Raw genomic sequence first — 22,957 nt, 5'->3', positions numbered from 1 at the left:
AGCACCTTGGTCAAAGAGACAGATGTATACAAGGAAGGTGGGATAAGTTAATTTCTCACTACTGCTGCTTGCAGAGACATTGAGTGCAACTGGGAGCTGAGCAGCATTGATCTACAGCTTTACAACGGTTGAGTTTGTCCCTCCTGAATTTAATGTGCCTCCTTCTTTTTGGAAATGCACCAACTGAGATGAGGCATGTGCCAAGATTGCTCTGAGTTGGACTGGATTTTTGTATTACTTTTTACTCTCACTCTTTTTCTCTCCAATGAGTAATGAATTTCATTAGCTATTCTAAAACCACTCCCGGCCTGGGAAAGGCACCCGCCAGTACCTGTTATTATGCAGCAGGGTTGGTGCTGCACCGCAGGGTAACATGCCCTATTCTTCTCCCGTAGTATTAAGGGACTTGTTTGCTCCACTTTCCCAAATCCACAGCTCTCCCCCAATTTAACTTCACAGTAGAAGAATGGGTCCTGTCACAAAACAAATGCTCCCTTCCCGTCTACTTATTCCACAGCTTCTCATGGAATGCCAACAAAATGTCCGAGTCCTAGAGTTGGTCAACCTGCCACCTTGGTAATAGCCAGGACTGCCAAGAGCCATTTAATTGGTTTGCAGCAAGCAGATTGTCTGCGCCTTAGCTAAAGACACTAGTTTCAAGAATGTAGTGTTTTACCTGAATATCTGAATTATTTTCAAACTTGCAATTAAAAATCAAATGGGTGAAGAAATGACACTGAAGAGCTAAGCATTTGAAATATGTCACACTGAAAAAGGAAATGACTGAATTATCAACCTAGACTTACCTCCAGAATAGAAATAGGATATAGCTAAGAAATGACCCAGAGTACGCAACCTTGCTTTAGGAAAGTCCAGTGTGAAAGGGAGAGTGTGATGATAGGTTTTCTGTGCTGAGATAGGGCCAGGACTGTCATGCACACTCTAGAATGCATGTGATTCTAGTGTGAAGTAACATCTGTTTTGCTCTGAGCACTGTGCTGCATCCATGGTGCTCATCACGTAAGCACTAAGTTTTACAGTTTCACGAGTCTTGGATTTGAAGCACTTGCATTATAAATTTAACGTGTACAAGGAGCAAACAGTAGGCACTCAGTAAACATTTGTTGAGTAATAAGTTTATGTCACTTCATTCAGAAATTCACTTTCTGGGCCTCTATTTTCAAAACAATCACACATATTACCCAAGATTTATACAAAGATATCTCCATAACAAGATGGGGAAAATATATTCACCTTAATCCAAGAGAGATGAGAAAAGCAGGCAGGCTGGTAGATGTTATGTCCAAAAAGTAAAGACACCAGAGCTGGTGCTCAAAAAGTGTGGTTTATATTTTCCAGAGAATTGTGTATTGTGGAGCGAGGCTTAATGCTGTAATGCGCTTTGGGCAGGACATTGAGAATAGGAGAGGGGTTGAAACAAATCAGTAAATGATTGTATAGTGCATGTGATGATTCCTCCTTGTAACTCTTCAATCCTTCATTGCAGTTAGTTGACCCACAACGTTCTGCATAGGAGTGGCTTTTGTGGGAAAACCCAAGGAGATTGGGGTCTGTGATCAAGGTGCCAAGCATTGCTACAAAGGGAGAGATAACAAAAGGGTATACCACCTAAGAAAGGAGGAAGGCCAAGTTCACCTTGACACTGGTTTTCTAGATTTATACATATTATGACATTAAAGTTTGGATCTAGAATCCTAGATTTGTAGGAGGTTGTAAGGCCTGAAGGATGTAGTCAGCTAAAGATGGGAAACAATAAATCAGTAAGGATAAGAAATGATTAAAAAATCATGGCACATCCATTTGAAGATATAACACATGACCATTAAAACTGAGTTTTTGAAGTTTGCAATAACAAGCAAAATTGCTCATGTCTTATTGTTAAGTAAAAGTAGAGATGAATATTACATACCAAATAACTGTACCACGCTTAAAAATTTTAAAGAAAAATGATTAGAGATATAGATCCAAATACTATCAGTTATTATATTCAGAAGAGACTGTGCTATTTAGGATTTTGCTATTCTGAGTTTTCACACTTCCTAAACTTTCTATGAAGATCGTGGATTGCTTTCATCATGGTGAAGAAATGAACTTGGTCTTTCAAATTACTGTGCCTCCATGGAAACAATGGGGAGTCATTTGACTTTAGGATTATATTTACCCTTAGAAAGTCCACCAGAAGGGGAACCTCAAAAACCACAGTGCAGAAGTTCAGGGACTAATATTCAAGTAATTAAAAAGAAGATGCATAAACACTTGATAAGGAAACTGGGGAAAAGAACATTAGCAGAAAAGGGACAAACAATTATCAATGTGTTTACTAAAGTATCTTGAGTTCTGTAGGGTACCATAAAAATCAGGTGGATTACCTCTGTGCACCTCTGTGTACCTCTGAAATACCTCTGTGCACTGGTCACTGTCCTGAAGGATTGCAAGTCAGAATCTGCATTTGGGAGCTCAGGGTCTTTATCCTACCGGCTGCACAACTAGGGCAAGTCAGTTAAATTGGGACTAAGTGAGGTTGACTCAGATGAGTCCAATGAGTCAAACGGCAGCTTCCTGCTTGTCCTAGAACCAAGTAGGTGGGGTATGTGATGGTATTACATCAACCACCCAGTGCTGAAAAATGCAGATTTGTCTTCATTTGAAAATGACTAAGATCACTCCACATGTTTCACCCCAAAACGTACACCAAAACCAAGTCGAATCAACCAGCCAACTGAACTAATTACACTAAATTCTTCATGGACCAAGAACTGGGCTCCATGATTCTATAGTTACCATCTAAATTTCCTTTTAAAACACAAACAAACAAACTTCAACAATTAATGACTCCGTGGGTGCAAGAGAGGTAATGACATAAGGAAAAGCAGTGAAATTTAAAAAATGGGCAGTGTCTCCTCCATGTATCTCCTGAGTCAAGTTGGGCTGCCCGGTCCCCCACAGGAAGAAGGAAGGCAATTTACCCAATTCTGTCTATCAGCAAATGAAAGTCACTTTTAACTTCTACCTTTTATTTTCCTTGAGAAACAACCTAGAAAATAGTTTTACATATTTATACTTGCAGATTAAAAAAGGATTACATTTAGGGTTTGTTTAGTATTAGTCGTTAGCCTTGCAAATATAAATATTTAGAGAACAATCAAGTTGTAGATACTTAGAATCTGTTTCTGTAGCTTTTACATGCTCACAGGCAGGTCAAGTGTGTTAACACTGGGGAATTAGCAGGATCACTAAGGACTAATCATGGGAACAGGTTGATGTGAGAGGAATGAAGATTAATATTTGGGCCCCCATGTTTGTGTTGCAAATTTTAAGTGTAATTGGGGAGCCCTGGTTACCCACCATTAAGTCTATTCTAGTTTTTCAATCTGAACCTAGGGTTGCTATGGCGCTCCTTCTTGGACAATCTGATCTTTTCAAGAAGCACATTATGAAAAGAGATTTTTTTTTACTTTTGAGAAGTTTTATATATATTTTTTCTGTCACGTGCAGTCTATTTTCTGATGCTACTTTGGATTTCCTTAATCACCTTAGTCATTTCCAGATCTGAAACTTTATTCCAATGAGAAGATTCATAACCCAGTTTACCCTGTAAAACTAGGCAGTGTCTCCTCCATGTATCTCCAGATGCCTCCAGGAGGCACCTGAATGCCTTCTTCATCCTATATAACTTTGCATCCTGGCTAATGACCCAGAAAAACAAACCCATAAAAATGCTTATTTACTTCAGGAGCAATGCAGTAGGCTCTGTCATGTCAATTTTTTAAACATCTTCTTCCCATCTTGGCACACAGTTGAGAATGAGGGTCTGGGGGTCTTCAGAGAGACCCTGAAAAGAATCCCAACCTCAAGGTCTTCAACACTAATCAGAAACAACACAGATGTTAACTAATTTCTGCACTTTCAAGAAAAACGATTCCTTTTCTTAGAAGAATAAAATATCTAAATGACACATGGATCCTTTAGACCTTAATTTGATCCAGGCCCCTTGGCCTTAATGCAACTGGAATGGAACCAACTTGCACACAATTTGTGTTTAAAACAAATGAGAAAATTGGAGAGAGACCGTGCAGCTGGATCCACAGTCACAGCTGTCAGCCTGCGGTCGTGCGACAGATTTAATTCAGCCTTTCATCAAAGGGAGTTCCACTGGACAATTTCTCAAATGATGGAGCTTCAGAACACAAGACTAGCTTTTCTTACCGAAAAGGAAATGATTAAGTAAAGAATGAGCTATCTTCTGCTGACCCTGTAACCTTCTCTCTGTTTTGAACCACAGTTCCATGGGAGTGGAAAAACACTAGCCGCATCCAAGTTAGGCACGGTACAGCTGGGCAAGCTCAGATTAAGCTGAGTTTGGAAACGGTTTCCTTGGTAACAAAAAAGGACATGGATCTCAGAAGAAATCAACCAGTAGTAACTCTTTAAATGTCTTAGTCCATTTCAGTGAAATGGACCTGGTTAAATTTGCTAAATTATAAAGTCCTTTGCAAATACAAAAATATTAATCATTATACTCAACATAAACATGATAGATGGAAAAGTCAGCATATGTTATTTTGTTAACCCTTAATTCCATCAGGAAAACCAAAGATACTGATATGTTTTATAAGATCTATAAAACAAGGCGTACTTTCAAATTAAATTCAGACCTTCAGAGTCTTATTTTTTTAAATCGATTTGACGATGTGTATCTCTTAGGAGTGTGTAGATATTCATATGTTATTGTTTAACAAATGGAAATAAAAATAAATAGAAATGACTGCTTTTCCATTCAATACTGAAAGAAGCAGAAAATACCCAAAAAAGATCTAAATCAAATTAAATTACATGTCTCATTTAGTTTTCTAGAAACACTTGAAAGATAATAAATATCATTAAAAATATATCACAGCCCAATTACAAGTTTGCCCGACACCAGGGAAATTAATGCCTTGGAGCAAACTGCTGGGAATTTCAGACTAATTTGTATGAAGTCTGTGATGAAAGCTGCTACCGTCTTAAACTCTGATACTATTTTAGTATCAACAGCCACACAAATAGACTTTCACTAACAGGTCAAGTGTGAGGGGAGTGTGTGTGTGTGTATGTACACAAAAACATACAAGTCACACACATAAATGTAAATAGTTCTATCAAGAACATATACCTATGTTTTCAATAAATCATCCCCTAATGAAAGCTCATTCCTTTCTTCCTTTTGGCTACTTGAACCTGAATACGTGTGGTGGACGTATGCTGGTTTTTGGTCTGTGTAACACCTATCCTGTTATTTACTTATTTGTTTGTTTTCTAGTGCTAACATTTGAATTTCCTTCTGGTGACATAACTGTCCCCTCTCTCTCCATGTCCCTATGGAGTAGTCTTTGTGGGTCTAACAATGAAAAGGATCCTGCTTTTCTGGGGCAAGGGCATGTGACCCCCATGAGGCCCATTTAACGCTTCCCTCCGGAATTCTGGTTCTTGAGTGGAGAGATGGCCGAAATCCCACATAACTGTCCTCACTTCCAAACGCCAACAGCACCCCCGGTTTCCCATTGCTCTGAGATGCTCTACATCCATCCCTAGTCTTTCCCAACCTGTCTCTCTATTCCTCCTTCTACTTGCTTCTTTGGACTGTGCTTATTTACCTGAGTGGGTTTCCTCTGCTTGCAACTAAAGAAATCTAAGAAGATATAGTACAAGGAACAGCACCTATTGTAAGGAACTATTACCTCCTCATCTGGTCTTTATTTGGGTTCGAATGGTCTTAAATGAAAACCTCTCATAGCCAAGGACTTCGTTATATAGCTGTGCACACTGCAGGAAAATGACCTTGTGATGTGGGGTAGCGCCGGGTTTCTGATCAGAGTGCAGATTAACCTCTTACTATCCATTCTGCACCTCACCAGTGGACGAGAGGGGTTAAAACAACAGGCAACGAGGACTGGATATCTTTGTAAAGGGCACCAGTATCCTTCAAATTCAGGAGTTTAGATTCAGTAAACTCATGTGCTGCTAATGAATTCCTATGTCATCTCATTCTATAAAACATACATCATCTCTCATTTTCCACTAAGCCTAGTTCATCCCTTTCCTATGGCACCAGAATAACTGGAGGCCAAAAAACAAGAGTATTTCCACATTTGTATTTCATGCTGACATTCCACACACTATAACTTTCTGTCCCAGGAGGTGCGAGGTCGGGTTGGAAGTGTTGGTAGACACCTAGAGTACACGACAAACGGGGCATCTCTCAGTCATTGTGGGCCCCAGATCCCTTCTTTTTGTTCTGCCATTTTCATTCTAAGGGTCACATTTGATGTTTTTGTTACATTGAAACGAACTCATCTTTTAAGATTGTTCAATTATAGAAATAGCATAGTTACTAAGATAATTTACTGATAGTAACAATGAAAACTACCATTTTTGTAAGTTGCCCCACACATGCTAATAATAGTTACTATTTTTCTGCTACTGCTATCCGGAGCAAATGGCACGGACCACAATAAGTATTTATTACTTTCCCTCCTTGAACATCACATCAAGTCAAGAAGAGATCATCATTGCTTTGTGTTACAGATGCAGAGACTTGGGTTCTGAGAACTTGCTGAGAAAGTTGACGGAAGACCCCACATTTCAACCAGGCTTAGCAGGAAGCCTTTGTTCCACTCCACCCCACTCCACTCCACCAGCAAAGGTCATGGCCTTTCGGGAATAGACAACATGAAAACGTCTTTGTTTCCTGCTGGGAAGATTCTGAAACAGACCTGTAGTTTTGAGGACTGTTCCTTCTCCCTTTGTCAGTTCTGCAGGGAAACACATGAAAAGTCTAGGGGCTGGTAGGACGTCCCTGGTCACCTCAGGGAAGGAAGAGCTAAGGACAGAGGACAGAACTTTTTATAAGACGGTATAGAGGATCCAGAGAAGCAAATGAACAGGTGTACTAAGGAATGAAATAGTGAATGTCAGATAATGTCTGTGTCAAAAAAAAAACACAATGGAAATTGCCATTAATTGAGGGAACCTCTGCATTCGGAAGGTTTTGTACCACCGCCACCAGCTGGAAAATAAAAAGAGCAGTTGGGATCACGGTGTTACTTCCTGCCCTCTCTCGTGTTCCCCTGCTCTGGCAAGTGGACTACCTACCCCCTGCTCAGACAGGTCAAGGGCACTGTCAGGGAGTTAATTTGACCTGGTGCGGCGATTATTTTCCACCTGCTTCTCTCCTGGCTTTCCTCTTCTCCCTCTCTGAGCAGTTGGAACTGAGGAAAGTGAGTTCATTCTTGGTTAAGTTGCAGGAACCTCTCCTGACTCCATTTGGAGAGCTTCCTCTGGGCAGCAACCTGTCACCCGAGCTGGCTCCTCCCTCTTGCTTTGGCCACACCCAGAGCCCTCCTATGGGGCCTCCATTCCTAGGCCAGATCAAATTTCGATCTACACTTCTCCATTTCCATAGGCTGAATTGAATATGTCCCGTTGCTCCTGTTACTTTGCTCCCTCCAGCCCATCCATTTGTAGCTTTCATCCACATTTCCCACTGTGTTTCAAACTTGATTCAGTCTCATTTTGTTGTTTGCCTGCAGGCATCCTCCTGGGACCCCTTCCTGGGCTATCCCTTCCTGGTAGGTATAATTAATTACCTACCTGGCTCATTATAAAATAGTCTAAATAGGTAACTGAGAATGTTTGCATAAAACGAACAGTGACAGTAAGAAAGCCCAGATGACAGAAGGGGGGCGGGCCCAAGGAGGTTGCTCACATTAACACAGAAGAATAAGAGATAAAAAATAGACTTGAAAGATAACAACACAATGCGTATTAGAGAATGATATGTGTGGGAGGTATGTTAAAGATATTCAGATTAGATCCTGTCTATAGTTATTAAATTTCTATAAAAGTGCTAATAAGCTGTTGCTAAAGGAGACAGCAAACACCTTCATGCATATCCGAAGTTTTCCAAATATTTTGGAACCCAGCAGATTTAAGACTATCAACCAGTAAGAACTGAAAAATATCAACTCACATTTATTTAAATAAATTGTTCATTTTTATAATTGTATGGATGATTGATAATAATAATTCAGCTTAATAATTTAGGTCTTAATTTGTACTTAATCTTTACAAATTAAGACCTGCAACTTAGAGAGGAAACTATCTTCTTTATTGACTTCCTATGCACTAGAGATCGTACTGAATGATGTCGGTTAAAAAAAGACAGTTATAAAGAAACCCTTCCACGACAGAACACCACACACATTGCAAAAATTAAGGGAAGTTGTTCTACTTGATCTAACACGTTTCATTTTCCTTGCACCTTGACGAGTGAATTAAAGTATATAAAGGCATTTCTTAGAAAATACACGTAGAACTTGGATTCATAAAGGAAACTTCTAAAACGATTAGAATTTACAACAGAGTTAAATGAACAGCTTCAAACAGCACCTGGAGGAAACAGAGAGATCAGCTTCTCAGTCTGGGTCATGAGGGTGTGAAGTTTGGGGGGTACACCTTTCAGGAGGCCACGGGCATCTGGCTAAACGTTCTAGGTGGCCAAGAAACTAGAGCATGTCTGTATGGGCCTTACTGCAAAGAACGATTTGTGAAGTCTGAAACCCATATGATCATTATAAAAACGATTCATTAATAATAATTATCTCCAGGAATCATTATTTCTCCTTTCCCTACAATATAGGAATATATTAAAAAATTCAAAAGAATTCACTGTTGTATTCTCTGAACTAACTTTAAAGACTCATCTGCACTTGTTGGTCATTCTGTCCCTTGAATTGCTTTTTCCTTATCACTTATCAAGTCACCTCTGAAGCCAGTCTAGGGGTGTTGGTTTAGTTTTTTGAAAGCTCAGGTGGCCGGGCTGTGGAAGGCCCTCTGGCTTCGGGTGGAGGAGGAAACCCACGCGGCCTCTCCAAGGCAACCCCGTGAACACAGAGCAGTCCAGACCCCTGAGCACTCAGCCTGGTGTAAGTCAGAACTGTGTCTACCACGTAGCTCTGTCTCCAAGACAGGGTCCCCAGAAGGAAGTGTCACTTCCCGTTGACTTCATTTGTAGCTGTCACAGAAAAAACAACGTCACTACAGTTACATCCCTCTTCCTTTGTCATGGAAACATAAATATTTTACTTGATTAGGTGAATGCTACGTAACACTGATAATTCATAACTTTCACTGCGTCAAAATCATGTTTAGAACGCACAAGATCAACTTGAACAACAGTGAGTAATCTTATGTCAGGGCGGGTACTGTTATGAACATTTTACAGAAGAGGAAACTGAGGCTCAGACTAATGTAAGAAATATGCCCAAGTTCACATACTGTTGGTGAGAGAGTGAGATAGCTGATCCCCTAGGTCTCTAATTATGCATTTCATTATCTTGGATTTTCTTTTTTTTTTTCAGGGTGAAACCACATCTCAGGATAATACTTATGATAGGATTGAGCAACCCCCTAGTCCCCAGAAGAGGCAACCTGTGAAAGCAGATAGGCCTATCTTACAACAACCGTAAGCAGGCAACAGTAGCAGGAAAGTCCCCGGTGCCTTCTGAAGAAGAAAGCTAATCACTGTGTAAATGATCTTAATTAAATGGGAATGCATTGCTACTGAATGCTGTGGAAAAAACACTCCGTCCTTACTGGCTGCTTTTCCCATAGTGCTCAGTAGCAATACCTTCAAATTCAATTAAGATAATTCATAGCCTGATTAGCTTCGTTATACAGGGAGACACCAGAGACTGTCCTGTTGCCAATCCTACGTATGTCTGTTGTGAGATAGACCTGTTTCTCCTGTCAGCATTGTCTCTTTCAGCGAACATGAGAAGACGTCAATCTCACGGTGACACCAGCCACAGAACTTCCAGATTCTACTGGGAGAAAAGCAGCAAGGAAATTATGTCTCTTGGGCTGGTCTGAAGGTTCAAATAATCTCAAAACAAAGAAGTTTTTCAAACCCTTATCCTCTTTAACAGGCTGGTGATAAACAACTGGTGGGGCTCTTATGGAGCCAGAAAAGAGGACACAACTGGGTTTTCATTTTGGGGTGAATGGAGACCAAGAGGTTAGGTCCAGGACTCTGAATATCCCAGCTATGAAATGCTGCATGGCAAGACCCAGGTGTGCCCATCGATCAGTGTCAAGGGCTCACTTGCCTTTTTTTTGAGATGAGCAAGACCTGACCAAACAACAACACGGCGCTGATCTTATGAGCCAGATGTCTGGTAAATTCTCCTGCATCACATTACCACTACATAGATGGCTATTCTGGTTATCTCGGCCTATCAAGGGTTGACTATTCATTAATTTGATTATCCATATTCATTAAATGACTATTCCTAAAGACTCATTATCCTATCCACAATTTTTAAAAGGCTGCCCTGTTTCTCAATGTTTTCATGAACAACAGCAAAAAAAAAAAACATTCACCCTTAGTGGTTCTCTCAACTGGGGACATCACCTTCCCCTCCCAGGGGACACTTGGCAATATTAGAGACACTTTTATCACATTGGAGAGAGTCTGCCACCAGCATCTAGGGGGTAGAGGCCTGAGATGTTACTAAACATCATGTAATGCATAGATAGCCTGGCACAATGACAAAAATCTCAGCCCCCAAATAACAGTAGTTCTGAAGCTAAGAATCCCTACCCTGAAGCAAGCAAGCAAAACTTGAACACCCTGTAGAATGGATGTTTCTGTAAAAAGAGCTACCCAGTAATGCCGTTGCAGCCATTTTTCATGTAAGACGAGCCTTCCACATTGCCTGTGGTTTGCTGTAGGGCTCTCGAGATAGGTGCTTATATTCAGCTGCCACTAGATCTAATAGAAATCTAGAACTCTGTAATGAGTGCACATTTCCAGAGCTCTCATTTTACTTACAAACAATAAGAAGACAGAAACATTTTTAACAGTAGATAAACCACTTTCAAACATCACTTTTTACTCTCTTCTTTGGCTCATTCAATACTTATTTATATTTCTTTCATCTTTTCAGTTATTCTAAGAATTATAAAACAAATAATGAGTGGTATGTGATAAGAAACAACAGTAATGTTTTTTAAAAACACAACTATGTACAAGTTGTTGATTGGGCTCTTAATTGAGGCAATTGTACACCTTTCTCTTAAGAAGACAGTATTCTAGTCATATGTGAACAGTTTGCATTCTTTATCAATGTTCTAAAATAACAGTGGTAGTAATTCCAGTATTCTAGATAGTCTACTATAGTCTACTAATGTCTTAGCTACTTAAATTCTCTATCAACATATTTAAAATAATGGAGTAAGTAAAAGAGGATATTTATGATCCAAATAGAAAATTCTGTGTGTCTAGAACTTTACCCAGAGCCTACGTTAGGATACAACCCCAGAGCTAATCCTATTATTATTTTTTTAAATTTTGAAACAAAGCTGGAAAGCAAACAATGAAATTGAGATACCTACAGAACTAAGTCTGTGGATTTCTTCTCGATTTACTCTTCTCACTGTTCGTCTCTTCTTCCAAAATTCACTGGGCTCCCGTTTGAAAACCTTTCCTCGGAAACTCATTGTGTATTGCTGTCATTTGATTCGCAAAGTATTTGAAAATATCAGTTTTGTCAGACCTCTTCCTTCCGAAGCTTCACCGGGCCTAACGATTCTTTCTCCTCTGGCAAAAAGGGAAATGCTCATGCTACACTCACACAACCAGAAAGGAAAAGAAAACCGACCAGTTACTGCTTCCTGTAAGTCACCAGGGGTTCGGATAGGGTTTGGTGTGTGTGAGTTCCTCCTAATCGTCCGATTCAAAGCGAGACAAAAAACAAAATGACTTTGGACGCCTAAAAGAATTGCTCATAGCAAAACAAACCAGATGATGTAAAGTCAGCCATGGAATCAAATCAAGTTTGAATCAAAAGGCTAATTTATGGCAAGGTTCTGTGCCTGCCACCAAAACAGACATCAAACTTTATCAGTTTGGTGAGGTCCCAAAGCTAAACTCTAATAATATCCCTGAGGTCCCAGAAGTCTATTTAAACAAGTTTCAATCAGTCTCTTTCATTCTCATGAAAATGTAGGAAAAATTAGTGGTATTCCTAGAGAGCTGCCCAAGACAATCACTTAGGGCACAAGAAGGAAATATTGGAATTCTGTTTATATTCGTTATCTAAATAAAAGAAATTGAAATGGACACCATCATACGACTTGGTCACAAATAGTCAGAGACTCAGTTCCCTGACCTTTAGGTCTTTGCTCATTTTCTCTGGGGCTGTGTAAAAGCGCAAGTCTTCCCTCACACCCACCTGAATGTTCCTTCCCACTTTATTTTTCTCCAAAGTGCTCACTAGCAGGCAACACTGCTCTGCATTTTACTTACTTATTTAAATTATGGTCTGTCTTCTACTAGATGCTGTGCTCTGCGAGAGTGGGAGTTTTTTCTGCTTCATTCACGTGTCATTAGTAATTAGAACAGTGTCTGGCATCCAGAAGGCTCTCAGGTTAAGTGTACTGAAAAATTAACAAGGGGCTGATATTTATTGTGCTCAACAATGAACCTCGTCCCCTATGTATATTGTGCTTTGACATATTAGTTATCGACCATAACTATATAATTTAATAACAAACATCAGCTATGGGAGTGTAGTCAGTTTTTTCCTACTGGTGCATAAGATATGAAATATTTAGAGGGCATAGGACTAAGAGATAATTGATTCAACATTAAAAGATTGGTCCTAGAAACTGCTGCTGTGTAAGACAGATATTTAGTTTCTTTAAGATTTAGTTTCTTCATCGGCAGATGGGTCTACTCAATAGTGGTGCCCACCAGGATGACTAAGAGCCACAGGAACCATTCCTCGTCCATGAAGCACAATGTGGGTTATAAAGATGGTTGAAGGAATATTTCCACTGAGGACTGATCTCCATGACTACCGAGGTTCATGAAAATCCCACCAACTCTCCAAAGAGGCAAGTCTTGATGAAAGCATCCTATGAATTGTACCCGCTCTGGCAACATGGAAGGCCAGTTGAGGGCATCTTTGCCCAGAGCACTGTATGACATGCATGGTGGAGAGAAGCAAGAAGCTTAACTGGGAGGAGAATTTCTGTGCAAAAGGTTCTCAATGTTCTGGGAGTTTTGCACTTTAAGAAAGAAAAATAACAAGGCTGCTACCTAGCTCATAAATGTTGTCCCTGTCCTGGCTGGAAGGAGGATTCAGGTTATGCATGGAAAGAGGGAGACCACCAAGAGGATAGGACAATGAGTAAACATACTGTGGTTTGTGCTGACGCTTTTGTTCCAAGGCCTTGTCTTTTCTTTCTAGTGCTCAGCACAGTTAATGGTGGAGGTACAGGTTGGTGGCCACAGATGATGCAAACTTAACCCATAAGTGAATGGTCTCACAGATTCTGAGGCTTGTCGCTAATTTCCTACTGGTCTTACTCAAATGTTTCTTCCTCACAAAGCACCCTCTACCATCAGTTTAAAACTGTGGCCTCATCCCCTAAACACTTCTGATGACCCTCTCTTGCTTTATTTTCAGCCCTTAGAAAATGGAACGAGGTTCTTATTTTCCTCCCAGAAGCCACATGTGAAAACACAGGTCTAATTCTGTACCACAGGCCGGGATTCTTGGGGGAGCTCTTCCTTAACCAGCTAGTGTCAAGAGCCATGGCCTTTAGCTCAATTACTTTTTACTGACACAGGCCATTCCCTTTTCCCCAATAACTACATTCAACTGAGCACATACATACACCTGATATGTGCTGCTCATACACTTCCATGTTGACATGCAGTGATTTGTGCAAGACAAGTGAGAAGAGACATTGGTTATTCCCTGACCAACCATGGAGATCGAGGAGGCTTCTTTCTAAAACTATGAGGAAAGTTGCAAGGCACTATAAAAATAACAACTGGGGAGGTAAACCGTACTGTTAATTTGTCATTGGCTTAAGTAGGCAACCAAGGATTCCACAGAGCAGAAGCCCTTTTGAACCACGGTCACTGAATATTTAGAAATCCTGTTGTATGTCTTTAGCCCTAAGCAGAGCTCACCCTCTGAATAGCTCTTTGGCATCTCTTAGATGAGCAGGTGTATTATTGTACATGCCTAATTTTCAGATTTAATTGTTTTCGTTATACAGTATCATGAAAGTCTTCCCCATTCACCTAATTTCCTGGGGGTAAGATTGTGTTTCTATTTTAATTGCTGAAAGTAGTATTTTATAACCCTTTGGGGCTGTGGACCGGGATAATCTAATGAAAACTATGGACTCACCAGAAAAGTGTGTGCATCAGAAAATGTCCACGTATGGTCAACGGTCGCAAATCTCTGAAGTTCATCTTGGGCCCTCTTACCCAAGGTGCTGTGAATCCCTAACCCAGAGTTTTAGAAAACTCAAAGTTTTTTAAAGAAATACTATCTTATACCAAGGAATTTAAGAATCTTGAGCAACTCTGAAATGACTTCCTCTTATTCCAATATTTGCATCTTGTCTCTCCTCTATTCCTCTTTAGGTGCCACGTTTCTTGGTCCTGGAGTCCCTCCTACTCCCCGACTTCTGTAATATGAGAATGACTCATTTCTTTCTGTTCTTAGCTGTTAATCAAGTCTCCCTAAAACGGTGGCAAAAGGAGGCACTGCCAGGCAACATATGGGAATGCCAGACAGACATAATTTGGGGTGGCTGCAAAGGAGGGGGAAACCCAGTAGCGTGAAGTGATGTTCCTTGGAACGGCACTGTTGGGGAGCCTCTACAGCCTTCTGCCTTATGCGATATCAGACTAAGTCTATTTGTCCAGCATTCTGTGATAACCCCTTACCCTTCCAACAAATTCTCTTTCTGCTTAAGTTGACAATCAAAACAAACAAACAAACAAACAAACAAACAAACAAACAACCAAACAAACCTAACTAGGACATTGGACAAGAGTGGATATTAGAGAGAAATCAGTTTAATTGCTCAACCATTAGAAATCACTGTGAAGTTCAGTAGAAATCTGATACCAACAGTCAGAATCTAAGTACTATACTCAGATGTTGCTGAGCTTCTTGAGAAATACATAACACCCCTCTTAGTTTCAAGATACAGAGGAGTTCACTAAAGTTTGAAGGGGTCTGGGAACACTTCAAAGTAAAGTTAGAATCCAAGGAAGGTTTTGAAAACTAGATGGGAGGGAAGTAGATGAGAGAAGAGTAAAGGACACTCTAGGGAAGGGGAATGTAGCAAAGACAAAGCATAAGAGAGAACGGTTAAAATCTGCAGTTTGGATTTGAATCTCAGATCCACTGCTTCCTGACTTTGGGTCTTTCAGCCAATCACTCACTCTCTCCAACCTTCAGTTTTTTCATCTGCAAGCTAGGGCTAGCAGGGTAACTATCTTACAGAGTTATTGTGAAGATAAATAAAATGATACTCTGGAAAATTTCAGCACACTGCCTGGTGCATATTAAGTATAACAGTTCATTGTTACGAAAGCTAAGAGGCAGACCAAAACAGCACGTTGAAGGAAAAGTTGGGAGCCCAGCCTGTCTAGAGATGAAGGTTGAGTAAGAGAGAAGAAGTAGAAACAATTAGAAAAATAGAAGCCAGGAGCCAGTTCATGGATGACTGAATGCCAAGATAATAAAAGTTTTCATTGCCTCCTGAATGCCATGAGACATCACCGAAGGATTTTTGAATTACAATGAAAAGAGTGCCTTCAGAAGATTCATTTGGTAGTCATCTACGAGCTAAATTTGGGATAATATGATCCAGAGACAGTCTGCATTAATTCAGGTATCAACACAGAGCAGTGGAGGACAGAAAACTTGGCAAAAGAAGCATAACCATAGATTTCAGGGAGATTTTACATGAAGGGCTGGCAATTCAATGGAAAATGATAGCTGAAATTTACTGAGCAGGTACCAGGTGCTGGGTGCTGGTTTAAATGTTTATAGTACCTTATTTAAGACATGCCAACAACGCCATGAGTTAGTATTAGTATTATTACTGTGAACACTACCCCAGTTTTGCAGAGGAAATTACTTGGGTCCTGGTAAGTTACACAATTGGCCAAAAGTCCCGAAGCAAGTAAGTAGCACACCTAGGATCTAAACCTGAGCAATCCAGGGTCATAGCTCATGCTCTTAACCTGAAGAGAGGGTCACAGAAGCCAGCAGGTTTCTAAGTGTGGCTGTCTAGGTGACAAACAACATGACCGAGAGACACAGGGTGGTAAGAAGAGAGGACTTCTTTTCCTACGAGTGCGGATTTAGACATAGTGGATATCGGGTCAGAAAGGCAGACAAACGGGCATGTCTAGTGCCCTTGTTATACGTGCGCCTGAAACTCAGGAAAGAATCAGGCCTGGAGACACAAAGCTGAAAAATTATCAAAACAGTTAAAACTGAAAGTCTAAAAATAAATGGAATTTCTAGAGAACAAGAGTATCACCAAAATGAAAACACAGTCTTTTTGGAAATCCTTAAAAAGAACTTCTTCTATGAATTTATTGGGGTGACATTGGTTAATAAAATTATATAGGTTTCATGTGTATGGTTGTATAATACATCATCTGTATATTGTATTGTGTGTTCTGTACCCCAAGGCAAGTCTCCCTGAACACAGTCTTGACGTTCTTTTACGTATCATAGACGGGAGCGGATTCATGCAACTGAGAAGGCATAGACGTAAAGGGGAAAACTGGCAGGGCTGTGGCATCCAGTTACACTGGGGAGAGGAGTTTACGGGCGTTGGCACGTGGCATCTGGGCAGAGATGGCTGTACCCGAGAGTGTCCAAAAAAAGTTCAGCATGAGAGATAAGCAAGATGAAAATGAATGACCTTGTAGTCTTGCATCCAGACAGATCTGTACTTGAATCCTCTTCAGCTATCTATTAAATGACTTCCAGCAAGTTACTTGACCTCTGTGTGCCTGTTTCACATGTACACTATGAAGCAATTACTATACGGCCTCCGAGGTTGTTGTGAAATAATACATGTTAGTCCCTGGCACTGAGGAAAAATACATATACATATGGCTAAGATTCCTATATGTACATATATGTAAACTATTATTCACTGAATATGATTGGTATTTGCCAGGTCTACATAGGCAGCTATTGACACACCTTTATATGCATATACATACACACACATGCATATTCACACATAAATGCAAATATATGCAAAGTTTGTCCCCATGGTGTCCAGACAGAGAAAGTAAGTTTGCAATTTTCAATTTTCAAGAGCTAAGAGTCTGGCTATTTGGAAGTTAGTTAAAAATGTGAAATTTTAACCAGTTTTTAAAGGAGACAGGAATTAGGGTGCAAAGATGTCCTGAACTTGAGAAAAGGTTCTGGCAGTCTGTATGACTTTTTTATTGCTGCTGTAACAGGTTACTATACACTTAGGGTCTGAGAGCAACACCCATTTATCATCTCACAGTCTTCGTGGGTCAGAAATCTGGGTATGACTCCCCTCAGCCAACTGTCTGCTTGCAGCCTCAGAGGCTGAAATCCAAGTGTGTTGTTGACAGACAGAGTTCAATCTCTTGTACTTGTTGGACTGAGACCCCTGCCTCGCTGCTGTCTGTCAGCCAGGGGTCATTGTCAGTGTCCAGGGGTCACCTGCATTCTGTGGCTCATGGTTTTTTTCTAAGCCAGAGACAGCAGGCCGAATCCCTCTCACACTCAAAATCTCTCTCACTGTTCTTTCTGCCTTGTCTCTCCTAAACCTGTCTCCTGCCTCTCTTTAAGTCTGGCCAGAGGAAAGTCTCAGCTGTTAAGGCCTCATGTGATTCGACTGGCTTTACCTGGATAATTGAGAATAATTTCTATATCTTCAGGCCTGCTGAAAAGTAACCTTAATCCATCATATCTGCAAAGTCCTTCTGAAGCTGTACTAGAATTAGCGTTGGATTAAACCACCAGAGAGTCTCTGGGTGGGAGGCATCCTTAGAAAGCTGTCTCCCTCACAGTCTTATTCTGCACTACGGCTTGGCTTCGGTGCTTGTTTCTTAAAAACAATGTTAACATCAAGAACTCGCCAAGAAGATGATGCAGGGGAAAACAAACTTGGCTTCTGAGGGCCATTTCTCCAAGGATGGAGGTGGGATGCGGGTTTCAGTAGGGGTGAGAAATGAGTAAGAAAGAATAGAAATGTGTCTGACAGATAGCAACCTGGAGAAAAAGAGTGATGAAATAAAGGCAAGAAAGAGAACAGTGGTTGTGGGGAGGGACAGCCGAACCAAAGAGAAAAATGTGGAAGATGAAGAATGGTCGAGAAGTAATCAAATACAGGAACACAGAAAACCAAGGAAATAAGCTAACTTGAGTCATGAGAAGATCATCTTTAACATTTTAAATATGCTTGTGTAATGTTTGAATAGGCTGCCACATGGGCAAATGACATTCTTCCTGAATCTAAGAAACCAGAGGGCAGAAACCTGCATTTTGTTGATAATGCATGTAAATTTACTGGATAAAAATTACCCTAAAAGCATCGTTAGGGATGCAAAGTAACTGAAGATCAGTGGTTAAGACTTCCACAGCTACACATGACATCACACCTGAATCCGCAAAGCCTATTGGAGCCATGGGTGGGGCACTTCCTGCTCCTTCCCACCGCCTTCTTTACAACCTCTTCATTCCATCTTCTCTTTACTCCAGTTTGTTTTACCTGTTGACCTTTTCAGCACTTACTGTGGCTACTTCTTCATTGTTAGAAGATGTCTAGGCAACTCCTTTTTTCCATTTTTTCCTCCCCCATGTGCAGTAAGTTCCTCTTTGCCAGTGGGTTTGTGTGTTGCCCCGCCTTCCTCTCTCACAGGGAAACCCAGGCAGGTCCCCGGGCTCAGTGCTCACTGTCACCTCATTTGAAGGAAGTGAAGCCCAAGTGGCCACTTCCTCCTTCACTGTGGTCTCTTCTGAACCTGGCCCCGGCAGGGGTGCCCTTCAAGGCAGCAGCCCTGGGCCTCACTACCTCCTCTGCCACAAAGGTCGGACTGGACAGCTCAGGCTTGCTGATGAGAGAGTGCAGACCTCTCGGAGGGAGTTTCAATGAACGCCCCCAACCCCTGTGTCGAAGTGCCCAGCTCTCCATGGACAAGCTCGGGCGACATTCTAAGCTTATGTTTCCTACGGACACCAATGAATACTGCCTGGTTTGTTAGTGCTTTTCAAGAGGTTGCAGAGCCAATTTCTCACCTAGAATATAGTGTTCTTTTCTCAGTAAAAATAACATGGAAGCAATACCCTTTGCATCAGACTATTTGTTATTCCCCTGTCTCAATGATTTTCAACCAGTGTGTGGCAAGAATTTTTAAAACATGCAGTACCTGACTATTTAGTTAGGGGTACTGACCTCTTTTCCCTTAGATTGTCAGATAAAAAAATGACAACAGCCAACACAATAATAGCTGTCCGGTGTGAATGAATCAAAACTCCATCTACTGTGTGTGTGTGTGTGTGTGTGTGTACAGCAAACAATGTGTTTTGGTGTGTCGCAGAATTTTAATAATTAGCTTATGTATGCCCTGTGATGCGGAAGGGTAAAAGTCACTGCTCTGTCTTTTAAAGAAGGCTGAGAGGCATTCTGGGTTAAGCAGATAAGCCCACAAATGGTCAGGTGAAATCACACAAATATAGCTTCCCAGAGGGTGGGAGCTGAGGGACTCTGAATCAATGCTATTACCTTTAATAATGACGGACGATTGCCCAGTAGTCATTTCCCCCTAGGGACACACGCAGTCTCTCTGCTGGCTGGCTTGGATCCCACGCCAGCGTCCCATTGCTGGCAAAGTTAACTACAGTGAGAGTTACTTCTTTTAAAATAAAGGAAGCACTTAAAATTGCCCTCCTGTATTCATTCCAATTATGAATTACCTTGCTTTCAATGTGAATGTTACTCAATGTTTAACAATTACCCTGAAAACCACATTATACATAAGTTTTAAGGTCTTTCATATCTGTAAAGCTCTGAAGGAAAAATTAGTACTTTATATAACATTGCCATTACATAGACTTTATTTATTTTTTAATCCTTACCCGAGAGAAGAAGCAAGTGAGAGAGAGAGAGGGGAAGAGAGAGAGAGAGACAGACATTGATACAAGAGAGGACTATCTATGGGCTCCGACTGGGGATCGAACCCACAACCCAGGCACATGCCCTGACTGGAGATTGAGCTCAGAACTCTATGAGCCAACGCTCCACCCGACTGAGCCACCCTGCCAGGGCAGTTTTATTGTTGTGGTGGCATTTTTTCCTGCAGAAAGATGTGTCTTTACAAGGGAAGGGCAACAGAGCTTTCTTACCTAAGCCACTTTGGTGAGGGAACAAATGTTCACGGAAATGCCACATGCTGAGTGCAGTGCAACCAACAATCAGACTGAGAACTGCTGGCCAGCAGATGTGACTGTTAGACTAGGTGACCTCTGTGTAGTCTGCCCCCCAAACCATTTGTTTGATGACATCATAATGTAGTCCCATCTTTTAAGGTGATGGAGGAGACAAAGGTTATATATTTGATTTAGGTGTTTAATTCCTTACATTGTAGAAATGGGAACACAATGGAAGGGTCTTGGCTTCTCAGATAAGAGCTTCTTTGTGTTTTGCAGAGAATTAAGTGTTGGGTTTTCTTTATATGGCTGTGCACACTGTAGGAAATTCTTGACCTTGTGATGTGTGGCAGCTCCAGGTCCCCAAATAAAGGACAAATTAACCTCTTGCTATCTGTTCTGCACCTCCCCAGTGGACAAGACGGACCAAAACAACAGGCAACAAGCACTGGACAGCTCTGAAAAGGCCCGTGTCTATTTAATCTGGTTTGTGAGAACGGAAGCAAATGCAGAGAGGCTCTGATTCTCTGCCAAACTTTCCTTGGCCCCGGTCCAGTGCCAGGTATCAGTGACAGCGAGAACAGAGCGGCCACCCAGAGTCCATGTGGGGAGATGGTGGTGCAGAATGCAATGCACAGACATGCCAGAAAGAAGAAACTGAGGGTGAAGAGAAGAATGTGAGTCAAGAACATGAGGTCTACATCCAGGAGGGCTCCATACAGGCGCAGAGACTGAGTTGGGCCTGAACACCGTGGGACTTCAAACGTCCCCCTTGTAAGAAGCCCCACGGCAGACATGTGTGCAAGAGTCACACGGGGAGGCTGTTAACCAGACTGACTCCTGGGCTGGTTCCAGGACCTCAGGAGTCCTGACAGGGGATCCTGTCATCTGCCTTTGTAACAAGCAGCCACGAGACTCACCTGAAGATGCCACGCAGACCACACTTTAGGGAGTGACCCAGAAGCTAGTCCACGTGACAGTTTTCTTAGGTAGAGTCATATACCACCTTCAAGTGCAAATTGTTTTGTACACTAGACCGAACTCTTCCTTATAAAGCCAGACATTCTCTTTCCTGTATAGATATGCAATTGGGCCGGATTAACTCAACTAGCCACAACACCCTGAACGTTTGGGGGACCTGGATGACACCAGCCATCAGAAACTTGGCTTCTGACGTGTCCCACCAGCCCTTCAATTTCACTTCGTTTTTCCCTTCATTGGCCATTTCTCTGCTTGGACTTTTGCAACTCTGGTCATACTTGTTCCTCAGTTATTATCGAAATCAGACTTGTCACTATTTTCTCAGACTTGGCACTATTGACGTTCTTTTCTGTAGGGTGTTGTCCTGTGCACCCCAGGATGTTTGGCAGCATCCCTGGCCTTTGCCAGTAACCCTCCCCTGACACCCTGCTGTGACACCTGACACAGTTCTCAGAGGTTTCCAAAGTCCTCTGCAGGGCGTGGGAGGAGGAAGAAAAATCACTCCTGCTAGAAAATCTCTGATTCAAATTCTAATGCAATTTATTCCCCCTCAGTGTTTTTTCGATGGCAGCTTTCAGGCCCAGAAGATGGTGCAGGTTCTCTTCATAACAGGGCTGGCTCCTCTGGAAAGCCAAGCTGATGACCCCTTGCTTTAGAGAACGTGAGGGCTACAGGCCTTCAGGTCAGTCCTCTCTCTCACTTCTCCATCTGCCTCAAAACCCCACTATTGGAATCAGTCTATGAGTCTGGGTTTGCCTTCCTATTCAGGGCTGTCCCTGGTAAAATGTAGCTACTGGATGCCTGGAAAAGGCCAAAAGCCATTCCAATCTTCAGTAACTTAGCACATCACAAAAGGCCACCTAGACAAAGCCACAAGCAACTGGAGAGGAGAACAGACATGGTAATGGTGTGAAGGATAAAGCCAGGAGCATGGTGTGTGCCATGGTGGTAAGATCGTTGTGCTTCGTTTGATTCTTGGCCTTCCCACATGCTGGAGGCCTTTGGACAAGTTACCCAACCTTTCTAAACTTGAGTTTCCTTACCTGTAAAATAAGGGTAATCATAGTTCCTACTCCACTGAGCACTGCAAGGCTTCTTAAGAGGATATTTGTAAAGTACTCAGTGCAGTGCCTGGAATACTGAGTCTGGCACAAATAATACCCCCCTTTTATTACAAAATCATAAGCCTGTAATTCTGTAACAGCAATATCACACTCAAGCACACCATATGACAGTTTAGGTGACATGTTCAAATTAAAACTATAAGTTATTACACCCATAGTATTACCCTACCAACCACACTCAAGCAGGCCTTACTTCTGCCAGACCCTGTATAATGAAATGGCCAACGGAGGTGGGCTCTACATTTGGTCGTGTCCAGGAGGGGATCCGAAGCTGGGCCTCAGCAGTGTGTGTTTGGGGGTGCAGATGGTCTCCACTGTGTGTGCTCTGTGCATCAGGGGAGGGGTGAGGGCACAAGAGGCTCCCTCACTGCTTTGCAAGTGGCAGTGAAAGGAAAAGGACATTCCAGAAATGAAGGGAGTGTCCCAAAGACCCCCTTGGCTTGGACATAGATAATGAGGTTCAATGACCCCCCTCCCCTGCACAGCCAAGTCCTCCCACAACTGACCTCTTTGTGCTCACTGTGTCTTGCAACACTGACCATT

General features: G+C 41.7%; 1 protein-coding gene across 5 annotated transcripts in view; it reads right to left on the bottom strand.

Annotated features, from left to right (window-relative positions):
• The window catches only part of DOCK10 (dedicator of cytokinesis 10), a 227,806-nt gene that overhangs the window by 129,149 nt on the left and 75,700 nt on the right, over nt 1-22,957 (bottom strand). The window contains exon 1 of one of the 5 annotated variants that reach the window (XM_053666257.1): nt 11,455-11,703. The exons of the other annotated variants lie outside the window; for them this stretch is intronic. Coding sequence (XP_053522232.1) covers nt 11,455-11,559 — 105 coding nt within the window. The 5' untranslated portion in view covers nt 11,560-11,703. Of the gene's footprint in view, nt 1-11,454; nt 11,704-22,957 lie in introns of those variants that run through there. 5 annotated transcript variants of the gene reach the window in all.

This window comes from Artibeus jamaicensis, unplaced genomic scaffold (genome assembly GCF_021234435.1).
Source record: "Artibeus jamaicensis isolate MK-2021 breed Jamaican fruit bat unplaced genomic scaffold, CSHL_Jam_final contig_1015, whole genome shotgun sequence".
NCBI classification, from domain to species: domain Eukaryota; kingdom Metazoa; phylum Chordata; class Mammalia; order Chiroptera; family Phyllostomidae; genus Artibeus; species Artibeus jamaicensis.
Note: the sequence above shows the minus strand (reverse complement) of the source record. Positions and strands in the feature narration are given on the sequence as shown.